General features: G+C 39.1%; 1 protein-coding gene across 2 annotated transcripts in view; it reads right to left on the bottom strand.

Moving 5' to 3' along the window:
- PEX10 (peroxisomal biogenesis factor 10) overlaps positions 1–21,740 on the bottom strand; it is a 159,621-nt gene that overhangs the window by 108,001 nt on the left and 29,880 nt on the right. For both annotated transcript variants that reach the window (XM_044062995.1, XM_044062993.1), the window contains exon 4: positions 10,933–11,339. In XM_044062995.1, the coding sequence (XP_043918930.1) occupies positions 10,933–11,339 (407 nt within the window). The remainder of the gene's footprint in view (positions 1–10,932; positions 11,340–21,740) is intronic.

Genomic DNA, 21,740 nt, shown 5'->3' with positions numbered 1-21,740 from the left:
TTATCCTCCATACCAAATCCTTTGATACGTTGCCTTAAAAATCTACCCTCTTTAATTATTCTTGCCACTCTAAGCCCACTCAGCATAAGATAAACCCCTCTCCTTGCTAACAATGCCTTACTGCACACAGCTACCATTAGTATATTTTGTGTCTACCATTACTGGAGTCCCTCTCCCTACCAATATAATTACTCTCCTCTTCTTTTGTCCTTGATATTATGTATGTACTCTGAAACCCTTGCCTTATCAAGTTTGCATGTTTGTTACTATCAAAGTACATTTCCTGTTGCATTACTATTTGCAATGGGGTTGGGAGGGTGGCCTAATGGTTAAGGTGTTTGCCTTACAAACACAAGGTACAGGGTTTGAGTCTCACAGGGGATAATTGGCTAGGCTTAAAATGGCTGCCAAGGGCAATTAGCCTAGTACTAATCTGTGAACCTATGAACCCTACATTTCTTAAAGAAGGTCATTAGCCTTTGTCTTGTATTTGTCCCAGTAAAACCATTTATATTCCATGTTAACAATGACAGTGCAGCCATTCTAACAAGTGAACATTACTATCAAAAATAATGCAAAGGATATTCCAGCTCACAACTTCTATAAACACGATGCTAGTTGTCATGTACTACTTTGATATGTACAAACAAATTGTTAACTCTCTTTAGAGCTTAAATTACCTTTTTTGCAAATATTGCAATTCATAACACACACCTCTTCTCTTTCTAACACACACAAGAAAACTTCCAGCTAGGAGCTAAAGTTCCAGTTCTAAGGCAGTTTATATTGGCCTTACCTGTCCAAAATATATGGTTATTCATGCTAAAGTGCATAATTTTGTTTGCAGTTATTCTAAAGCTAATGTTTCTGCTGTTGTCAAATGTCCATTTCCCTCCCCAGTATAGAAAACCAATTGCCTTCCGTTTAATGAAATATTAATTTATAACTTGCTCTATGAAAAAAGTCCTAATCCACCTTCAACTAATAAACTAAGGTTATAGTCGTTTATTCACCACTTTATCATACTGTAGTCACTGGGCCAATGTTTGTATTTAGAAACTAATAATTTCTTTCCTTTCTTAATAAGGCACATGACATTAACCTCATCTACTTATATCATCTCTCTCAAGGAGACAGTGAAAAGGTCACTTAGAAAATACTGACTTACTCAATTTCTGATTGATGTCTGCCTTAACTTAGGTGCAGCTACTCGCAGATGCCTTCTAAACTCACCATTTATCTCGGTTTCATAAATTTCTCTCACTGTATGCTTCTTAGCTTAGAAAAAACAGACTTCTACATACATATACATGTAATAATCTATTACCGTATCCGTAGATTTACTAAACTATAACTCTGATATCTTTAATACAAGTTATTCAACTTGTATCACCAAATCACAGTCCAGCTGCTACAGTACCACACAGTTTCATTTACACAGCACCTTTCTAGCCTTTCCTATTGATATAAAATTTAAATCTCACTTGCTGTGCATTTAAATTACCTTCTTATGCATTTACTGCTTATGTTTATGGAACAAACATTCAAGGTACCATTCCCAAACATACAGGACTATTACAATACTTACTAGATACTAATCCATTATATTTTTTTACACAAATATGCAATTTAAGCCAGAAAACCTTTTCAAAAATGCAAATCCCTCTCCTTAGTCATTTTTTGTCTTTCATTCTGTTTTCCTCAAGCAGTTTTCTCACAAATTGAATACAGTCAACATAGTTCAAACTGTTGCTTCTCATGTCTCAACACTCCAAACATTTAGCCATAATAAAATACCCTGCAGTTCTACTACTTTTTTATACAAAGTGTACCTTATCTCCCATCTTTCCCTTGATCTTCATCCTCTCTCTGCACCAGGATCTGGTCCAAATCCAAGTTTCTCTTCTGGTCAAATCATAGGTTTCTTTGTGCTCTTCAGATTTCTTTCTTGGAAACAGTGGTAATGGCTTTGTTAGAATGGTCTCTCGCTCTCTCTCTGAAAACCTGAATCCTCTTCAGTTTGCTGGCTTGTATTTTGTTACAGAAACATTTTTTTTATCTTCTCCAACATATGCTCTACTTCCATGTGTGTTTTCAACCCAAGAAAAACCACCCTGAAAGATGGCTGTATATAAAATCTTGAATCTCAGTCCATCCTCGAGACATCCTCTGACTGCTGGGATGAAGCTGCTTGTTTTGTGCCATGTGTACAAGCTGGGATGAAGCTGCTTGTTTTGTGCCTTGTGTACAATGAACAGTCATTTTCCACAAAATGTCTGATGTCATCAGTTTCATCATCTTTCTCCTTTGCCACATTTTACTAATGGAACATCTGCTGCTGGTATGTTTGCATCCTCATCAAAACAGGGTCTTTGCCTGTTTTCTTTTGGCAAGATTTGAGCTATATACATAAGTTTTTCAGTCAACAGTTCTTACTTTGGAACATCAGACCAGGTACTTATTTCTGTTCTCATAAATCAATACAGTCTTCTTCTTCTTTCGTCTTTTTCCCGGTTAGGGGTCGCCATAGTGGATCACCTGTCTGCTCATGATTGGCAGTGGAGTTTTACGGTGTTGAGTTGCCAGCCCGGCACCCAACCTTCCACAGAAGGTGCACACACACACCTGGGGCCAATTTAGAGTGTCCAATCCACCTACAGCATGTCTTTGGGATGTGGGAGGAAACCGGAGCACCCAGAAGAAACCCACGCAGCCACAGGGAGGACATGCAGACTCTGCACAGAAGGCACCCCAGCCGAGGATCGAACCAGAGAACATCAGAAAATCTTGCTGTGAGGTGGCAACGCTAACCGCTGTACCACCGTGGCCGCCCATACACTACGAAAACAAATACTAGTTCAAAACTTGTCTAAGCTATGTAAAGCTACAAATTGTTGCAGCAATTCCACAATTGAAACTTTGACGTCATAGTGACTCAAACACTAAATCTGTTCTTAAAAAAGTTCAACCACAGAGCAATACAAAAGCATGTGGTTTCAAATAATCAGTTGTAATAGTGCTCCATCAAAATGCTGCTATCTAGGAGCACTCTCTACTACTTCAATAATACTTCCAGACGTACCTTACTCCAGGTGTTCTAAAAACAGTGTGTGTGTGTGCACATACATATACATAAAGCCGTGTATGCATGTATATGTACAAGGTGCACTTTATAAATATATAAAGATTATAAAAATACATGTATTGCACGCACACACACACACACAAAGTTAAGCTACACACAATGACGGACAAAACCAACAAATACTAACCTAATCTGTACAGCAGGAAACATTTAAGGATAAAATTTCTGCTCTTCTCTTGCTACTGTACGATCCTTACCAGCTGGGAGAGCACACAAAACTATTACTGCTATAAATAGCCAATACTGCAAATAACTATGAAAAATATACTTTATGAAAAATATTTACGTGTTTTGACATTGGTATCTCTGTATGTTCCATTCAGTATTGCCAGTTCCATCAACTGCATTTTCTTCAAGTTATCTTCTCCTTCTGCTGCAGGCATCAATACAGTCTACTCCCACCAATTTCTCCAGACTGGAAAAGAACGGCAGATTCTCAGTGTTCTGTCTTCAAGTTCTACTATGTTCTCTAATAGTTCCTCCAGGGAAGCCATATTTTCTGCTATTCTTTCCTTAATATTAATCCAAGATTTATGGAAATTAATCAGTATGTCAGACATTTTATCAGTTGACTTTATATTTCTTGTAAAGCCCCACTTATTTTGAAGAATTCTGAATGTGTTTGGTTTATTTTTAATTCTAGGTGTTTGGAAGCCATCTCCTTCGGTGAGCTTACAAACTGGTCTACTTCCTTTTGATCAGCACAATGTTACTCTCAACCAAAAATTTTACGTCTCTTTTTTCATAGACCTTCCCTTAGATTTTCCATTTTTATTTTTTTTTTTACAACCAGCCACTGTAATCGCTGAGCATAAACCAAATTAATCCAAAATCAATAAAACTTTTATTGGCTTTTTGATGAATATTGTTTTTCACATAGGGACAGCACTAATTTATATGCTGCCCAATTGACTGCCATCTCAAAGCTGTGGTGGAAATACATTGGTCTTGTGAATAAGGTTGCATTTCAGATGGAATTTACTCTCGCTCTGACCTGCTGATACAAAATTGGAAATTTCCCAGCAATCACTGCATAGATCTTTACAATTATGTTTTCTTATAAAAATTTCCAAAAAATTCCAAACTAAGAAAAATATTCTGCAATAAAATATCACTAACCTTTAAATTAAGGGCATCAGATAAGTGGTTTGTTTTTAAAAGTTATAAGCCATTTTTTTAGGTATTCAAAATCTTTGTCATTTGCCTTGGGGTAAGAGGGGCATCAAACACAGAGTTCTTACAGAATCAGAAGATGATCTCTAATTTCACTGCAAAGCTAATCTTTTAGATTAACTAATAGGAAGATTGACAACAAGGTTGGACTGATAGCATCCTCAACCACAACTGCAATGCTGAACTAATTTCTCTGAATCAATGTAAAGAATTTGGCACTGACCTCCACTATGGGGGTGATAGTATCATTCTTGTACATCACACCAGGTTGAACTAGACATGCTTGTAGACATTTACTGAAGTCTGGGACTAACTCAGCCTCAAAATCAAGAGTACTGGACAACCATGCTCATGACTTTGCAAACAATGCAGAATTTAACAATGAAGATAGATCCTGAAGAGAGTCAAACATTTACTTCCCTTGCTTCACTCAAGCAGCATCCCCACAATAACTATTAGGTAATAAATGCCAACTCTTTGTTCTTGTGAAGGAACAGTCTCTTACTGAAATCACACCACTGACTTAACTATCTTAACCCCTTAGCTATGGGTAATAAGTTCAGTTGGCACACATGAACAAGGACAGAAACACAGCTGGAGAGGTAAGTTGGCTTTCTCACAGATATTTTTTTTTGTTGTTGTTGTTAAAACTGCAAAAATGAATGCAACCTTGGGATAAGTATCTTTTTTCATACATTCTCCCTAAATGTGCAACCTGAAAGTTGAGTACATTATGGCAGTTCAGCAGCAGTGAACCCATTATACAGCTCTTAAGGTCACTGCTTGACTTTTTTTTAAATGGATGACTGATTTACTCCTTCAGAGTCTCTACTACATCACAGTTATACTGAATAACATTACAAATGCACTGAAGCAATGCCAATAAAAATAAAATACAGCAGGTACATTTTTTACAACCTGACATTTTTGACTAAAATGGTACCCTATTACAAGCTACATTATCAATGGTTTCCTTGCATACTGCATATGTTATGCCATATACTGTGCCTTTTTCTGGATTCATATTTTAGAATATGAATGAGGCTGAGAGCTGCAGTCACAGATGGTGAAGGCAAACGTTTGTGGTTGGGGAACACAAGTTACTTATGCAGAAACCCCAGCATGGACATGTCAATGTTATGTCACTTATCTGAGTGTTCCTTCCTTCTCAAATAGTAACAGGTCACAACTATCTAATCTACGACTCGTTGCTATGTGAGGTAGGTATATACCATCAGTTGCAACCAGTGTTAATGCATACCTATTGTCTCTCTTCAAAGCACAGTCATATACAATAAATGCTTCAAACTTCAGTAACCATTTTCTGTTGAGGGCACCTAGGTATTAAAAAGAAAGCTGGGAGGAGTACAGATATGTTCATGAGCAGGGCTACATAGCACACATTGCCTACTGTGATGCATGATATTTTGATTTTATTTTATCAAATAGTGACTGAAATATGTGCTTGGAGTGCTAATAGCAAGCAGCACAGTAGACAACAGCCAAACATCTGATGGGTACACAGTCATAATGCACTCATTTTTAGGTGGGAGATGATAGGCTGTGTGTGTGTGAAAGTAAGAGAAAATCACTGTTAAAAATGTATCACTGTGGCTTGTCAGGGTGTGTGTGCTGGGGGAGGTCAATGCATCTACCCAGCATCAACAACTGGAAATATATAACTGTACAATCATTACTTCTTTCACTTTACTCACAGTCAAACATCCAAGTAAACAGAACATGGTTATTTTTCAGATGGCAGGTGGGACGGCAAAGTATTTGCAAAAATAAAGGGTGGACACTAGATCAATGCAAGACACTCATTGATATGTTTTGCCAAGGAGGGGCAATGTATCTGAAAGCAACAAGAAAAATATATTATGTCTTTCACTAAGAATCATGGTCAAACATTCATGGTGTCAACAGTTAAAACTAAGTTATTTATTTTTGGTGGGGGGTGGATAGGCAGACTATGAAAGTATAAATTACTTGATCAGACCAGCAGGTTGAAAATACAGTACTATGGTATATATTCTTTCACTCTGAACACAGTAAACCAGACAGGGCGCAAGCAGTCAAAGTGTGATAGTTTTGGGGGAGGGAGATGGGGAAGCAGTCTGCATTGAAAACAAAGGGCTATTACTTGATTAGTATCAAATGATAATCATCATTATGACTTGTTAGGGAAGGGATGTGCATCAACAAGCTGTAACACATTGTGATGGGTATTATTTCTTTTAATTTGATCAAAATTAAACATCAGAGGTCTATGGAATCAGATAATGAGTATCTCCGAAGAATGAGGAGGCAGGCTGTGTGTAAGACAAGAAATATTACATTTATTTGATCACAAACTTTCAGTGATATGGTTTGCTGGTAAGGAGCAGTGCATATATCTCACAGCAACAAGCTGAAATGATGTGCTTAGGCCATTACTTTTCACTTTCATCACAGATGTACAATGCCATAAGATGGTCAATCTCTGGTGATGGGAAGGCAGTCTGTGCATAAAAATTATTCAGCACTACTGTCACTTTATCATAGTTAAACAGTTACTGATCTGGCTTGTCAGGGGCACTGTGTTTGTGTGTACGCATGCAGATATCTGTGTATGAAAAGCAATCACCCCACATTTATTTGTGGACAACTTATGCAATACATGCACAATTAAAGGAAGCATAGCCAATTAGAAGATGCTATTCTATGAGTGCCTGCTGAAAAAAGGATTATAAATGGGATCACTGGAAAAGTTGAACTTCAACTGCAATTGAGGGAAAAATATACACTACATTAGTAGATCTATACAGTGGATATAAAAAGTGTACACACCCCTGTTAAAATGCCAGGTTTTTGTGATATAAAAAATTAGACCACAATAAATAATTTCAATATTATTCCCACCTTTAATGTGACCTATAATCTGTACAGTTCAATTGAAAAAACAAACAAATCTTTTAGGGGGGAAAAAAAAAGTACAATAAGCTGGTTGTATAAGTGTGCACACCCTTAAACTAATACTTTATTGAAGCACCTTTAGATTTAATTACAACAGTCAGTCTTCTTGGGTAGGAGTCTATCAGCACGGCACATCTTGACTTGGCAATATTTGCCCACTCTTCCTTGCAAAAGCGTTTCAAATCTGTCAGATTGCAAGGGCATCTCTTGTACACAGCCCTCTTCAGGTCACCCCACAGATTTTTCTATTGGATTTAGGTCTGGGCTTTGGCTGGCCCGTTCCAAAACTTTAATTTTCTTCTGGTGAATCCACTCTTTTGTTGATTTGGAAGTATGCTTGGGGTCACTGTCGTGTTGAAAGGTGAAATTCCTCTTCATCTTTATAGCAGATGCTTGAAGGTTTTGGGCCAAAAGTGACTGACATTTGGAACTCTTCATAATTCCCTCCATCTTGACTAAAGCCCCAGTTCCAGCTGAAGAAAAGCTTTGCCTATCCTGTCTTAATCCTTTTAAGTAGGTCAGTCCAGGAACTCAATATTTCCTCTGTCTGGAGAAAGTCACACATTATCCCTCTGCATAAAGGAGGAAATTCAATAGACATTTCTAACTTTAGACCTATGAGCAATCTTGTTCCCACTCCCCAAAATAAAACAATTGTTAAACTACCTTCTGCAGGATGAAAGCCTATCACCAACGCAACATGACTTCTGTCCTTCCCATAATACTTACACAGCACTTCTAACCTACACAGATACTGTCAATAAAGCTAAAGATAATGGCAAACTAATCTCCTCCTTATTTCTAGACTTGTCTAAAGCCTTTGACACAATTTATCACAGCAAACTTCTACTTCAAATATCCTCACTAGGTTTCTCTCAGTCCACCCTTATATGGTTCAAATGTTACCTTTCCAACAAGTATCAGTAAAATGGGACTCCACCCTCTCTCCATACCTCTGAGTCAATGCTGGTGTATCACAAGGCGCTAGCCTTGCTCCCCTCCTCCTTATCATTCTCACCAACACCCTCCACACAATCACACATCAGGACTCCCTAATATAGTATGCAGATGACTCCACTCTCATTCCCACATCTGATAACATTGTACACCTCCTAAAAGGACTTTGGAAGCTTTAACAGCCACTGAAATATGGCTTTGTAACTCGCAACTCATGCTCAACCCTAAAAAAAAACTACACTACTCCCCCCCCCAATCCCTCTCTTGTGGAAAAAAAATGTAAAGTCCCCTCTCCCAATAATACACCCATTGAAGTCATGTTTCATAGCAAATTATTAAGGATGATAGTGATATTTTTAAATTCGACCTACATAACACAATGTCATCAAAAACTAGGGATGCTTCACAGAGCCAAAAACCTTCTCACCAATACAACTAAAACTACACTTGCCACTACTTATCTCCTCATCACACTTCTTTATGGTGCTCCCATCCTCACTAACCTCCAGGCATCAAAAAATCAAAACATGAACAATGCTTTAACAAAGTTTCAGAACCCAGCACTACTTTATAGCACTAAAAAGATTACATTGTTTAAAACTACCCCATCAACTAACATATACACACCTATAAATGTATCCAGTATCCATCTGTTTGCCCGGCCCTAAATACCATTCGACACAACTATGTACCCAGTCAGTCATTACGATCCAGTGACCAAAAACTCCTATCTGTCCACAAACCTATCAAATCTGCTGGGCACTGCCTATATGTTTACCATGACGGTAAGGCCTAGAACTCTCTCTCTCTCTCTGTCCATCATGGCAACACCCTCCCTCCCCATCCTTCAAAACCATTCTGAAAGACTTCCTAGCCAAAAGCTAGCTCTGTTCTTGCTCAAAACCAAGATGAACTATATCCCTAAATGTGAACTAGTACCTATTCATACCTTACTATCCCTTTCTCAACTTTTTTTTTTTATTTAACATTTGTTTACCGAGAAAGTCAGACTGGGACAGAGCCCATTTTCAGCACAGGCCTGGGGAGAAACGCTCCAGATGCATGTCTTTGTAATGTGGGAGGAAACCGTAGCACCCACAGGAAACCCACACAAAAGCAGGGAGGACATGCAGACACCACACAGAAGGTACCCCAGCCGAGAATCAAACCGGAGAACCTCTTGCTGTGTGGCAACAATGTTAACTGCTGCACCACTGCATCGCTTTACTTCTATTTCTCTCCCCTGGTTTTCTCTTTAAATATACCATATGCCTGTTTTTCTCTCACTTAATATTGCAATTCCTGTTTGTATGGTACTAACTTACCTTACCTATCACAACAAAGACATTATAAACATTTTTCATAGGAATTGGAATATTCTTATGACTGACCCTGATGTGGGCACAGCTAGTGCATGAGAGGCCTCATTTTTATTACAAGAACTCCTTATCTCTCAAACAGATGTTGTGTTACCCTAGGAGTTCCTGTAGTTTTAATAAGTAACATTTATCCTTTGGCACATATCCCCGTGGAAGATGTAATTTCTGCCCTTTTACTGCTGGCTATAATAGCTTTTTACATCCCTGCTCAGGACAACTGTTCAAATTTAAAGCTACAGCAAACTGTAACATCTAACATTGTTTACCTGGCTCACTGCACTACATGTGCTGCATTTTGCATAGGAAAGATGAACAGACATCTTTGTGACAGAATCAGAGACCACCTATAATGCATTAGGAGGTCTACTGAGACCAACGTGTTAGCTAAGCATATTACACAAGCAGGTACTGTTCACACGTATATGATTATGGCTATTGACTCTACTGTTCCCACAGAGAGACTAGGTGATGTTACTAATAAAACAGACAAAGCAGAGCTGAAATGGATTCTTACTGTTGTGGTCAGATTGTGAACCTGGCCTGAATGAACATGTTTCTATTAAACCTATTTTAAAGTCTCGAAGATTACAGAAAATATAACTGATTTTAAATTTTTTTCTTTTATTTTATACATTTAGATGTTTTTTGTGTATATTGCTCTATAAATGCTTTGGCTTTTAGTTAGACATAATGCAGTCCATTCACTTACACTGCAGCACTTTTATTGGTTAGTTTGATCTATGTCTGCTTATGTCATATTATTTAAACATCAGAGTGTGTTGTGTGTTTTACTAAAGATCTGAAGAAGCTATATGTGAAACCGCTCATCTGTTTTTATTTTTTATATTAAAGGTTTGTTTTCCATACAGTTTCCAGCTCTTTGTGTTTGGATTTTGGATTACTTATTCCTATGCTGCCTATTTGGAAATGTGCAACTTTTGCTGCTGCTCTGCTTGCCTGTGTTGGAAAGTCAGCCTGTTTGATTTTTCTTGGTACATTTTTTGCTTGCTGACTCCATTTATTCCCTGTTGAGTTCTTCTTGGATGAAATAAAATTCTGTTAATGACTACTATTGAATAAGTAGGACTAAATTTAGAAAACAGTACTGAACATGAAAACACAAAGACTAACAATCCAATTTATTTCTGAAGGTACTAAATAATAATAAAATAAAATAAATAAATAAGGATACGAGATTCAAGTATGTTTTGGAAAATGTGTCTGTACAAGACAACAATTCTAAAACTGCTTAGCCGTTTCTCATTTGAGTTAATGTAGCCAACCAGCATCAAAACAGGTAAGAAGCAACTGACTAAAACTTACATGACTGATGCCACAGACCCTTTTGGCAAGGTGGTAAAAAACTCCATTGAGGTAAAATAAAGCAATGTGCAGCCGGTGCAGGAGAGTGATGGCATGTCTTGCTATAACAGATGCCTGCAGAAGAGACTTCTTTTGTTGTTCAGTCAAGGAGCAAACCTGCCTCCGTATCCAGTCTCGGAAAAAAGATCGCCCCTGCAACCATGAAGCATGGTTATTAGGAAGCCCTCTAGTTCCACTGTCCTCCACCTGTATTTCATGCTCCAGGTGCATTAACCCCTTGTCAACCAAATAAGGCACAAAACTATGAAGACAGATCAAAACCATCCGTCGAAGCACTGAAGGGACTCTCTGTTTCGATGGCTCTACCTGGATTATGTTAACATATTCTTCACCCAGTGTCTGATAGCCTAATGGGAAAAAATAGTTAGTATCCAAATGTCCTAAATAAAGCAAGCAAAGCACAGACAACATTCTAATACTTCATAAAAAGGAAGGCTCTGGTTTAGCTAAGATGCCCGAAGTGGGTAGAAAAACAACACAATACAGTAGACATGAATACAATGCATAACACCTGCATGGTAAGATCTAAGGAAATTGGAAAATGGCATTAAAAAGAAATTATCATGATACTGTTCTGTATACAATGTGCAAAACTGGCAATTCTGTTTTAGTTTTTGCATACTACTGATGCAGATCTTTGTACAGTTGCTGCTGCTCATGGCCAGAGTTGGGCCTGAAAGGGTTACTGACCAGCCCACTCACTTGGTCAACAAATTAATAAATATCACCACGACTGCATACAATAGTTGCCATCTGTCTGGTTCTCTCTCTCTCTCTGCCTTTATGGGCCTCCTTGAATTTGATTACATGTATAGATCTGCAATCGTGGGACTGCACACATCTGCTGACCTCACAAGACCCAAACGTAGTGAAAGTTTTGAAACATGAGGAGAATAAATCTAAGATGATTTCCCTGCTTAGTTTACGAGAGGCATATCAGCATCAAGCAGGAATGGAAATCAAACCAGAAGTTCATAAAAATCAGGCAGCAACTTAATGTGCCAAAAAACAAAAAGAATATAAGGTGACGGACCAGATGAGAAGGCAAGAAATGTGGAAAACGCATAAATATAGTTGCAAGTATAGAAAACGTCTGGGAGAACCTCATGTTGATCACGATCGAACGCAGAAATGGTTAATATGAGGCAAATTCAAACCAAAACATGAAAGGTTTATGTTGGCGGCCCAAGATAGTGGGCTACGTACACATTGAATATGTGGGAGAAACAGACAAATATAGGTTTTTGTAAAACAGAACAGAAAACAGTCACACACCTTATTGCTGTTTGCGACATACTAATGGCAGAAGGCTTGTATACTAAAAGGCATAATAATGTGGCAAGACTGTCGCACTGGGGATTGTGCAAACATTAGAATACTGACGTAGCTGAAAAACACTGGAAACATGAGCCACAAAGATTCATAGAAAATGATTAAGTCTACATCACATGGGATCACTCATTACCAACAGTTCAAAAGATAGATGCAAGAAAACCAGATATAGTGGTCCATGAAAAGAAGACAAAAGTAGCATTGATCATTGAAATTGCTACACCCAGTGATTACAGTGTCTTGCATACAGAGAGACACAAAGTCATAATTTGCAGGCAGAAATGAGAGCAATGTGGAAGAAAGACACCCAGACAATTCCAATAGTAGTAGGAGCAATTGGGTCTTATAAAAAAGAATCTACAATCATATTTAGATATGCTACCAATACATGTAACTCCATACGAATTGCAGTAGTCATTACTGGACACATGGCGGGTGCTGTAAAGAGCACTTCTGGCTGACAAGAAAGATTGAAACAATACTAATTTCATGAACTTTAATTGAACTTTGACTTAGGAATGGGGTCCATTCCCGTCATCATATTGGAAACCTAAAAGACTTGGAGAAATTAAAGCAAGAGTCCAAATGGAGAGATAATTAGGTGGTTCAAATGAAGAGATGATAATCAGTAAGCAAAGGAGATTAGTATTGCTGAAAATGAATTCATTCTCAAGTCTTAATGAGTACCTTCACAAGGTGGAACCTGTTTTTCACAAAATCTCAACAAGACAACACTGATATATAGACTGCATTTTTATTTTTTTTTTAAATTTATTTATCATTTGTTGACCGGGAAAAGTCCGACTAGGTTCCACAGAGCCTGTTTTCAATGGAGGCCCGGGGAGAAATGCTCCAGATGCATGTCTTTAGAATGTAGGAGGAAACCGGAGTACCCGGAGGAAACCCATGCAAACACAGGGAGAACATGCAAACTCCACACAGAAGGCACCCAAGCCAAGAAAAGAACCAGATAACCTCTTGCTATGAGGTGACAATGTTAACCACTGTGCCGCCCCTATAGCTGCATTATAGCTGCTGCATTTCATATAGCATATATCATGGACAGAATTAGGTTAAAAAATAATAAAGATAGCTGGGTGCACAAGACCCAGGATAAAAAAGTGCCCAATCCTGGTAGGTGCACTGGTGCCAGGACTAGGAAAAAATGACAGTGCAGAATTCTCAAGACAAGGAAAGATTCCTACAATGGGGCTAGGCCAGGCTCAGGGGAAGGATAACACCCCCCCCCCGTTGTAGAAGGAAGTAGTAGTCCACAAAAATCACAACTGATAGGCCAAAAAAACAGCCATAAGGATGACAGCGTGGACTACAGAGGATAAAGAAAGAAATTATGTACTGTTATTATTACGCAAGAAGCCCAGAATTTCCAGAAAGAAGATATACAAAAAGAATAGGAGAGAAATTAGAGGAAAGAAAGATACTCGCACAAGAAAAACTGTCAGAGGCTTCAAATAAAAATTTGTGTTCAGTAATACAACAGATTTATGAAAAACATTATACAGACCAAGAATCCTTGGGCCGTTTGCAAAAAGAAGTGACTGAGGAAGTGCGAAAATATAAAGAACAAAATCTAGGGATTTTTGAAAGGTATAATCTATTAAAAATATATATATATTCAAAGAGAAATACAGGCAAAGGCATGCAGACATGGAAAATTTCAAAATACAAAAATAAGATCTTAAAGCGGGAACGTAGAACAGAAGATTAGTAAAGTAGAAGTTAAAAAAAATAAAAGGTGAAGTTATGGAATACCTGTGAAGTGAAGGATTTAGTGTAGAAAGTCTAACATAAGTTATATCACAGCATGATGGAAGGAGTCCCCCAAGTAAGGAGAAACAGAAAGAGCAGGAGACATCCAAAGAAGAAACATGGACATGGGAAAGAAAAAGATTTAAAATGGTGCAATATTTACGCAAAGGAGAAAGTAAAACTAATCAATACAAAAAGAGCAGTACCAAAGATATTTGAAGAGAAATACAGGGAAAGGCATTCAGATATGGAAATTTTACACTACAAAAAAAAAAAAACAACAAAAAAACCCCAGAGGAAATGCAGAATAGATAATTGGTAATGGAGAAGTTAAAGAAATAGAAATTGAGGTTATGGATTACCTGCAAAGTTAAGGATTTAGTGAAGAAAATCTAACTCTAATAACATCACAGCAGGATAGAGCAATGGATCACCAAATTAAGGAGAAACCAGTGGAGCAGGAAACATCTGATCAGTTGCCATATGAAAATATTTTGGAGCCTTCCATAAGAAACCACTACAAAAGTTCAGTTGAAGTTGTACAGCAAGGGAAGGAAACTGTGGCAACTATAACACAGTCAATGTTGTGGAGTGATAGACCAGTAAGTTCCCATATGAAACAGAAATGGATGACACAGGATGAAACTGAAGAGAGTGTGTCACAGGAAGATGCTCTGGAACTTTCTGCAGAATGCCTGCAGGAAATGGAGAACAAAGGATGTGCCCTCACTTTAGAAGAAAATGATCTAAGAGAAGAATTGCTTGATTTAATAGAGATGGACAGATATACTAAGATCAATGAAAGAAACAGACTGCAGAAAGTCAATAAACCCCCAAAAGTTAGAAGTTTGATAAAATGAACACAGTAATTAGGACTGTTCATAGAAATTCATGTGATATAACAGAAGTAAATACAATATATTACTGTGCAACTAATTAATGACAGATGACGTCTTAGCACAAAAACACAGGGCAATACAGGATAGGAGATGGCGACATCAAATGTCATCATGGAAGTATTATTGAACAGAGAAAACTATAAAGCAATTAAGACAATGTGATAAAAGCAATGCACAATATCAGAACAGATCAGGATCTATCATGCGCTATAACAAACAATAAACTAAAAATATCAGCACTGGCAGAAAAACTTTGAAGATATGCAGATAAATATAAAGAAAAAGTACAAAATAAACAATTTATTGATGACCCGAAAAAGTTTTATACAGAAATGGGAAAGAGACAAAGGTAATTGAAACACTGCCAAAATAAAGAAGAAATAGATACATTTTCGAGAAAAACCTATGAAGATCCTCTGGAAAATTAACTAAGACGCTGAATGGACACAAGAATTAAAAGAAAGAATAAGTTCAGATGTATAGGATATGAAATGGAATGAAGTAACAGCCAGAGAGATTGAAATAAATTTAATAAAAGCTCCTAACTGGAAAACCATATGGCAGATGCAGTATCTAACTTCTGGATAAAAGTATTAAAATCTTTACAAGAAGATTTAGCCAGGAGTAACAGCTATTTAACTGCACATCCCGAACAGACACCAATCTGGTTTACAACAGGAAAGACAATACTCCTACATAAGAGCAAACCTAAAAGTTACCCTAAAAACTACAGACCAATAACTTGCCTTTCGATCACGTATAAATGATACACTGGAATTGATGCTGACAGAGTTTATATTCATTTAGAAGCAAACTCAATCAGGGGAACAGAACAAAACAGTAACAAAAGAAAGTCAAATGGGACAAAGGATCATTTGTTGTTAAATAAAGTCATAGAAAGTTCAGAGCATCTTCCTGTGCCACACTCTCTTCAGTTTCATCCTGTTTCACTCTGATGGATCTCCTGCATATCCACAAAAAAACAGCACCAGAATTACCCATTAAGACAAACCTTGCCTGTGATATAAACAGGACCTGCTGCAGAGATAGGTATGTATCCCAGATACTACCCCATCTATAGAACAGGCTCATCATCCATGTGAAGCAGAGCTCCTCCGTAGCCCAATTCAAGTGCAACTTGGACAACTGGATGGGAGACCGGAAATTCATCCCTGGTTTGGCACCTATGTTTCTAATGGACAGAGGTAACCTGTAAGTGGTTCATCTCCCAGGTCCATGCTTACACTTGGCAAGGGTATCAGAACTTGTCAGAGATTTGGGATGCATGGCTAGGCTTAAAAAGGTCCTTGTAGTTGTTAGCTTAGTAAACACCTATGAACCTATAATGGAGAAATGAAAAAAGGAAAAGTATCTAAGAATGGCATGCACAGACTATAAAAAAGCATTTGAGAGTACCCCATATTCATGGATAAAAAAATGCTTAAAAATGTAAAATACACCCTACACTGATCGTACATTACAGCGACCATGAAACAATGGCAAACTACTTTGCAGTTAAGTCATGATAAAGGACAAATTATTATTCCAGGGATAACAATTCAAAGGGAGACAGTCCAGGGTGGTTGTCACCACTGTTCTTTTTTTCTTGTCCTTAACCCATTAAGCTGTCTACTTAACAGATTAGCTCATGGCTACAATTTGGCTCCCAAAAAACAACAAAGTGTAAAGACTTCTCATCTTCTTTTTGTGGATGATTTAAAAGTATATAACTCATCAGATGAGGAACTGAAAGCACAACTGCAAGTGGTCAAAACTTTTTCAGATGATATAAGAATGTCATTTAGTCTTGATAAATGTGCAAAGCAAACTTTAAAGCAGGAAAGCTGCAGCACCAAAAAGTATCAGTCTGGGGCAGAATGTGACATAAAAGAACTTGACCAAAAGGGAGTGTATAAATATTTGGCAACTGATGAAGGATCAACAATAAAACATGATCAAATGCAAATAAAACTTAAAAAGGAATACTTTAGAAGAATAAGATTAATACTAAAAATAGTACTGACATCTAGGAACAAAGTCCAAGCTATAAACCAATTTGCTCTTCCTGTTCTAACTTACAGTTTTGGAGTGACTGACTGTCCCCAAAAGGTAAGGAAAACAAGGAGGATGCTTCATGCTTATCAGATGATTTATAAAAAAATCAGTATTTACCAAGACTATAATACTCATTCTGAAGGAGGTATGGGCCTTGGGCCTCCTTAAAATTGATTACATGTACAGATATGCATCTGGAGCGTTTCTTCCTGGGCCTCCGCTGAAAATGGGCTCTGTCCCAGTCAGACTTTCCCAGTAAACAGATGTTAAATAAAATAAATAACTAGATCTGCAATCATAGGACTGCATACATATCTGCGGACCTCACAAGACCCAAACATAGTGAAAGCTTTAAAACATGAGGAGAATAAGTTTAAGATGACTTCCCTGCTTAGTTTAGCAGAAGCATATCAATGTCAAGTGGGAATGGAAATCAAACCAGAATTAGATAAAAATCAGGCAACAACTTAATGTGCCAAAAGCAAAAGAAAGAATATAAGGTGAAGGATCAGATGAGAAAGCAAGAAATGTGGAAATACAGTTTTGAAAACTCTTAGGTTCATAGGTAGGTACTAGGCTATCTGCCCGACAGCATTTATAAGCCTAGCCAGAGTGTGTCGGCTTTTGCCGCCCCACTGATTAATTAACTGAGCCTCTGTCAAGCACAGCCAATGAAGTGATCCCAGGGGTGAATTTTCTCTTACCCATCTACTCGTCAAGGTTTCTCTTGAAGAGTGTTAGTGAGGGGCTCTGCCTAATGTAGTTAGGAATTTTGTTCAAAAGCATGGGGAGTCTCTGTGACAGGAGTCTATCCCTCCAGCATGTTCTATTTATTATTGTGGTGAGGTTTAGTTCACTAGAGCGAGTGGCTTGCAGTGACTTGGATTTCTTTAGGTGGAGCATGTCCATCAATTCTGAGTTGGACATGGCTTTGTAAGTCAGGCAGAGATCACCTCTGAGTAAGTAATATACCACTGAATACAGCTGGAGTTTTTCCAGTCGAACCTGCATAGGACATATGTTTGAGACCAGTAATCCTCTTGGTGAGGTACTTTTGTGGTCTTTCCAGTTGTTGGAAGTGTCTTGTGCGGTACATCCCAAACAGGGCATTGTACTCTATGATGGGTCTGATGAGTGACGAGTAGAGGGCACTATAACCTCTTTATTTCTAGATGCGAACCCTTTAGTAATTAGATGGGCTACATAAGAAGGATTTCCTAACTAGTTTGGCAATATGATTGTCAAAGGAGAGATTACTATCTACCTGGGTCCCCAGATCTCTTATTACCTCTTCTGTATTAAGGGGGCTGCCACCTATGTGGTAATTCATTGGTGTTTTGTTTTTCCCAAGCGGGATGACTATGCATTTTTTGGCATTTAGCTTGAGGCCATGACTTTGACACCAGGTGTCTGTCTCAGTAAGGCCTTTTTGAAGGATGTCCGTGTCAGCCGGAGAGTCAATTATGGCTCCCAGTTTGCAGTCATTGGCGAACTTGGTTAGCCATAGTCCTCCTGTGTTTGCCTGCACTTCTGAGAAATATATGCCGAACAGTAGGGGCCCCAGAACCGAGCCTTGCGGGACACCACTTGTGACTGCTTTGAGTTGGACCTGGAGCCCGCTATTCTTACCGTGTGAGTTCTGTCTGTAAGCCAGTTGGCAACCCATCTTGTGACGTTGGGGTTTATGTTCAATCTGGTGAGTTTTTCTATAATACCTGAGTGAGGAATGGTGTTGAACGCCTTGGCGAGATCAAGGTAGGCTGTGTGAACCACCTTTCCCTCGTCTATGGCCTCAGTGACCGTCTCGAAGAAGTCAACCAGGTTTAGTAGGCATGATCTGCTCTTAACAAAGCTGAACTGGGTCGGGTCAAGTGTTTGGAGGTTCCCACCGTCTTTGTTAATGAGTTCCATGATGATGCGCTCCATAGCCTTGCAGACCAGGCTAGTCAGGCTTATGGGGTGATAGTTACCAGGGTCAGTTGTGGCCCCTCCTTTGTGGAGCAGAATAACCGTTGTTGTGCGCCATTCTATGGGCACGTAGCCTGTGGAGAGGCTGAGGTTGAACAGCATGTTTAGGTGGTGGGTTAGTTTGTTCTGTAGTTCATGCAAGACGCAGCCTGGGACACCATCTGGCCCCATTAATGTTTTGTTTTTGGCTTTTGAAAGGGCTGTTTTCACCTGTGCTTCTGTGATTTCCGGGACACTACACTTTTCCAGTATTGTTGTGGGCCCTTTTGAAGGTGAGAGGGAGGTGAAGTTTGCACTGGATCTATCTGCCAGGATGTTGGCAATATCAGTAGGTTCAGTATATTTTGTGCTATTTTGCACTAGCTCAGGGAATATCTGCGAGTTGCCACTTAGATTCTTGACATAGCTAAAGAAGGCTTTGTGTTTATCTTTCGAATCCTTGGCTATTTTTTCTTTCGAAGTTAGCCTTGGATGATTTTATGAGGGACCTTAGTTTCTTACTGATACTGATCAGGGATGTCTTTCCTTCTTGGGATTTGCTTTCTTTATGAACTAGTTTCCGGAACAGCCTTACGTTGATCAGGATCAAATGCAAGAAAGTACAGTTGTGTACACTTACCATAAATGTAGATGTTCGAGTGTATTCACTGTTGCAGTCATTACATTTGGGTTATCTGCTTGCAGGTAGCCCTCAGTTGGCCTGATTAACAAAGTCTTGGGTCCTGCATCGGTTGCTGTCCCTTCTTCTATGACATCAGGTCATCAGGGGTATAAAACATGCAGCTGACGCCATTACATCAGTTTTTCTTGCCCCAGATGTCAGGTGCCCCCCTAATGGGAAGCAATTAAATATAAAAGCACAATGATATACCTCCAACAAAAAAGCAAATACACCAAAAAGGCTTTTAAGCATAGTAAAGGAAAGTAGAGGTATAGCCAAAAGAAGTTAGAGGGCTGGAGGGAGGGTAACCAGGACTGCAACAGTGAATACACTTGAACATCTACATTTATGGTAAGTGCACACAACTGTACTATGTTCTTTGTGTTTCACTGTTGTAGTCATTACATTTGGGTAGATTCCCAAAGCTATGGTTGGGAGGAGGAATTTAGATAGCATTAGGGCCAGCTATAAGGCCCTACAAGACTGCAGTGGCAAAGCCAGCTCTGGATTTAGAGAACACTGGCAAATTATAATGCTTGGTGAAAGTATGTATAGAACTCCAGGTAGCAGCTTCTAGGATGTCCCTGGTAGGGACACCTCTGCGAAAGGCTGTAGAGGTAGATACAGCCCTGGTGGAGTGAGGTCTGATCCCCGGGGGGGGGGGGGGGGGATAGGTTTTCCATGGTACTTACAGCAGAAATTAATGCAATGTCTTATCCATTTAGAAATGGTTTGCTTTGAAATAGCCTACCCAGCAGCAAATGCCACCAGCAGTTGTTTAGATTGCCTTCGAGGTTTATTCCTGTCCAAGTAGAATCTAAGTTGTTTGTGCACATCTAAGGAATGCAGTATCCGTTTCCCTTTATTCTGTGGATTGGGAAAGAAGGTTGGCAAATGAATGGACTGATTAAGAGCCACACTGGATACCACCTTGGGCATGAAGGATGGATTGGTTCTGAGGGACACCCTGTCCGCATGAAAGATGATGAAAGGCTCCACTGCCATAAAGGCCTGTAATTCAGATACCCGTCTAGCTGAAGTGATTGCTAAAAGGAAAGCTGTTTTCCAAGAAAGAAATTTTAAGTCTGCAGTAGCAGCTGGCTCGAAAGGAGGTAGAGTGAGTTTCTCCAAGACAAAGTTAAGGTCCCAGGCTGGGGTTGGAGCTCTCCTGGGTGGTCTCAAATTTCTGGCCCCACTGAGGAACTGCTTGAGCAATGGATGAGAGAAGAGGGGAGGATCTGTGTTATAATGAGCTGAAATGGCTGAGGCGTGGATTTTAATGGAGGAAAAAGACAGGCCCTTGTGAAGCATCTCAGTTAAGTATTGTAAATTCTGAGGTAAATTGGCCGCTGTTCTGCTCATCCCTTGAGACTGGTTCCAGGCACAGAATCTTTTCCATTTTTCAGTATAAGATTTTCTAGAACTAGGCCTCCTTGCCTCTAAAATTATATCCATCACAGGTTTGCTGAGGGATAGTAAAGCAGAGATTAAGAAATTAGCCAGGCTGCAAGGTTCAGTGTTAGAAGCTGAGGGTGCAGAATCTGGTTTTCCTGCTGAGACAGCAGGGAAAGAGTCTGAGGCAGGTGCCATGGAGATAACCATGACACACTGCGCAGGAGGGGGTACCAGTGTTGGCGTGGCCAGTCTGGAGCAATCAAAATCATCCTTGGTTTGTCCTGTTTGATTTTTAGTAGTACTTTGGAGAGCAGAGGCAGAGGGGGGAAGGCATAGACTGATAGGTTTTTCCAGCTGAAGGACAGAACATCCACTTTCCAGGCTTGTTTGTGGGGAGTCCTTGTGCAACAATTGGTAGTTCTGGGGAGAGGAAAACAAGTCTATATCTAGGCTCCCCCATTTGCTTGTCAACATGTTGAAAATCCTTGGTTCCAGTTTCCACTTGTGTGGGTCCATGAGGTTTCTGCTTAGTCCATCTGCTAGTGTATTTAATTTTCCTGGCAGGATCTGAGCTTGTAGGTGCACTTGGTAGCTTAAGGCTGTGTTCCACAATGCCATGGCTAGTCTGCAGAGGGGGTAAGAATGTGTACCCTCCTGCATGTTTATGT

The sequence above is a fragment of the Protopterus annectens genome, chromosome 2.part1 (genome assembly GCF_019279795.1).
Source record: "Protopterus annectens isolate FY-2018-M chromosome 2.part1, PAN1.0, whole genome shotgun sequence".
Classification (NCBI taxonomy): Eukaryota; Metazoa; Chordata; order Ceratodontiformes; family Protopteridae; genus Protopterus; species Protopterus annectens.
Note: the sequence above shows the minus strand (reverse complement) of the source record. Positions and strands in the feature narration are given on the sequence as shown.